General features: G+C 43.6%; 1 protein-coding gene across 1 annotated transcript in view; it reads left to right on the top strand.

The window, feature by feature from the left end:
• cntn5 (contactin 5) overlaps nt 1-2,624 on the top strand; it is a 137,151-nt gene extending 134,527 nt beyond the window's left edge. Inside the window, exons 23-24 of the mRNA XM_050064823.1 lie at nt 1,009-1,177; nt 1,681-2,624. Coding sequence (XP_049920780.1) covers nt 1,009-1,177; nt 1,681-1,784 — 273 coding nt within the window. The 3' untranslated portion in view covers nt 1,785-2,624. The remainder of the gene's footprint in view (nt 1-1,008; nt 1,178-1,680) is intronic.
• Nucleotides 2,625-2,865: the final 241 nt, after the last annotated feature.

Here is a 2,865-nt window from a genome sequence, read left to right as displayed (position 1 = left end):
GAGAAAAGGGGGAGCGCACATTTCCGGGAGGGCGTGTCCTTTTCAAAAATGCAAGAGGCGTTGCTTTGTTGCCGGCCGTTTTCGCCGGTGTGTTAAACACACTTTAGAAAGGAGTGTCCCCAGACTATCAGAAGGCGGAGATCTCTGATTGTCTGGTGGCGAGACTATCGGATGTAAAGATGTCTGCCTTTTCACCAGTATAATGGAACTAGATGGCACTCGGCTTGCGGTGCTCAAAGCACCAAAAAGATACTTTTGAAAAACTTAACAGCAGTGTCCCTTTTTGGAAATCATGACCCAGTTACTCAAGCTAATTCACAGACTTTGTTGTGAGCAGTTTAATGTAAGAACTACTTTGTTTCTACTGAATCCTATCACAGTGCAGAAGGAAGTGTGCATCTACTGCTAGCTCATCAAGCTGGGTAGGAGGCCATTTATGTTTACATTTCACACTGTCACAAGCACGAGCCTGTCATCCATGAGTAGATGCACACTTTCTTTGAGCGTGGTGATTCGGTTCGGGGATGTAGTTTGGTACAAAGAAAATAGTTCCCACATGAATCTGCTCACAACATGGTCTTTGGATTATCTTGAGTAAGCGGGTCATGATTTCTGGAGAGAGACATCGCTGTTGATTTCTACAAATGCATTTTTTGGTGCTTTGAGCACCACAAGCCAAGTGCCTCCTAGTCCCATTATATTTGAGAGAGGACAGACATCCCTACGGCTGATATCTCCAACATTCGGCAACTCACAACCAAACGAGATTGATCTAGACTGATAAATAGCACTACAGGTAAGAGAGTGATTTTGGGGTGAACTGTCCCTTTAAAGAACCAGATATTTAGTTGCTGACCTTGCCTAACATTGTTTATGCAGAAAAATAAAACAGGACTTTAACTTCTGGATTCCTGGAAACCAAAAATAACTCATTTTATGACTCTGTTACTGTTAAAGGACAAAGGGAAATCATAGTGTGATTTTTACCATCTATTTAATGTCCTGCAGGTGTTAGTCAAACAGGAGAGCAGAAGCCACAACCAGGTGACAAGAACCATTAACCCTTCCACCATGCTCTCACTGCCAGAGGGAGGCACCTATATCATTGAGGTACGCGCCCTCAGCGAAGGGGGAGAGGGAGCGGTCAGCTCCCAAGTTCGAGTGGTCACCTCCTCTGGTAAGCTCGAAGCTAGTTAGTTGTACCCTCTCAGCCATACGCTCCATCGCATGACCTCTGAGATCCAATCGCTATGCACGGGCTATTTTCTCTTTGTAGTGATCTTATGTTCTGCCCTTAATTGAGTCACCGCAGCTGTTGTGCGAGCCAAGTTTTCTTTGGCTAATACTGTTTTAATTACCTCACCCACACAAACCTTCCTACTCTTGCACAGCCAATTAACTTCCAAGCAACAGGACGAACAGAAAGTTTGCAGTCCTGTGTGTGACATTACCAGCCAGCTTCTCGGGGCAATGGGTTGTTGTTTTCTTCATTGTCTCTGTTTTCCTTCACTGTCCTTGCTTTCTTCAGCGAAAAATGTCTTCCCACCTCCGATCTCCTCTGGTACAATCCGTTCAAAAGATCAATGAAGTTATTCAGCATTAAAATTGAATGCAGGTCCGTGATTTTGTTTAGCATCTTTGTTTTTATCAGTATTGACTGTTCCCCTTCTCTTCCCTTAGGTGTTCGAGCAAAAAGCAACCAGTGCTCAGTGCACTGCCTGCCACAGAGCCTAACATGGACAGCACTGCTCCTGGTTCTTCTGGTGCCTTCAGCTTCCTGGTGAGGCCAGTGTGCCATCCTCATTTTCATGGAGGGAGCCACCAGTCTTCCGCTCCCTTATTCCCTCTGACTGCCTGCTTGCTTCGGCCTTACCCATCCCAAAGGGCCCGAGGCCTGCCAAAGGGGGTTGAGTCTGCCAGTTACCATGCGGCTCTTCAGAGTTCATCCTTTTGAGTTCCCTGATTCTTCTGAAGCCCTGGACATTTGATTTGCACAGTTCTTTCCAACATCACAATAGTGTTGTACTGTAGTGTACATTGTGTGGAAAGATTTGTTTAATCATTTCCTTTAACATCATGTGTTCCTCTCATTGACTGGAATCTAACCACTTCCAGACGGCTCCTACAGCTCTGGGGTTCTACAGAGCATGAACAATTCCTCGAAAGCTGCTGTGGTAGTAATACAGGGATCAGCCGGCCTGTTTCTTTTCATTACTTATCTGCATCAATTTACCCCTTGGCTGCCTAACAAGCAATGCAGCAGAAGCTCAGTAGAGATAAGTGCATTGTTTTCTTATTCACACATTGAGGAGAAAAAAAGTTTTTTATGGAACCAAGAATCTTACTATTTCCAGACTTGCTTTTTGTACATTGTGTTACCTTTAGAGAAAAACACCGTGGTGTGTGTCAGCTATGTCAAACTCTCTGTTTTTGGTAGTGATTAAGCAATGCTTGGTGATACAGTTTGTTGACTGTTGGATGTATGGAGATAGGAAACAGGTTCCCACCTGTAGTGCCCGAACACATCAATAGACAAAGACAACTCTGTACGGACTCTTGGTGTCAGTACAAATAAATGTGATGTATATTTTTTAAATGCTTGTTGTCTGTATTTTCTAACTTTCAAAAATGTTTCTGACAATGTCCTAGGGCTACAAATACTAATACTACTATGAATCAGACTGTTGATTATTTTATAATGAACCAGGTCATGATTTTGCCTTTAGACTGAATCACAATGTTTGTCTACAGTAACTTCAGGGTAGAAAACCCCCACATGATGTACCGTAAAACTTGGTGTATAAGTCGCACTTTTTTCCCTTTTTTTTCATCTAAAAAGTTGGGTGCAGGTTATAGACCGGTGCG

The sequence above is a fragment of the Epinephelus moara genome, chromosome 2 (genome assembly GCF_006386435.1).
Source record: "Epinephelus moara isolate mb chromosome 2, YSFRI_EMoa_1.0, whole genome shotgun sequence".
NCBI lineage: Eukaryota > Metazoa > Chordata > Actinopteri > Perciformes > Serranidae > Epinephelus > Epinephelus moara.
This window is presented reverse-complemented; position numbering and strand designations above follow the sequence as displayed.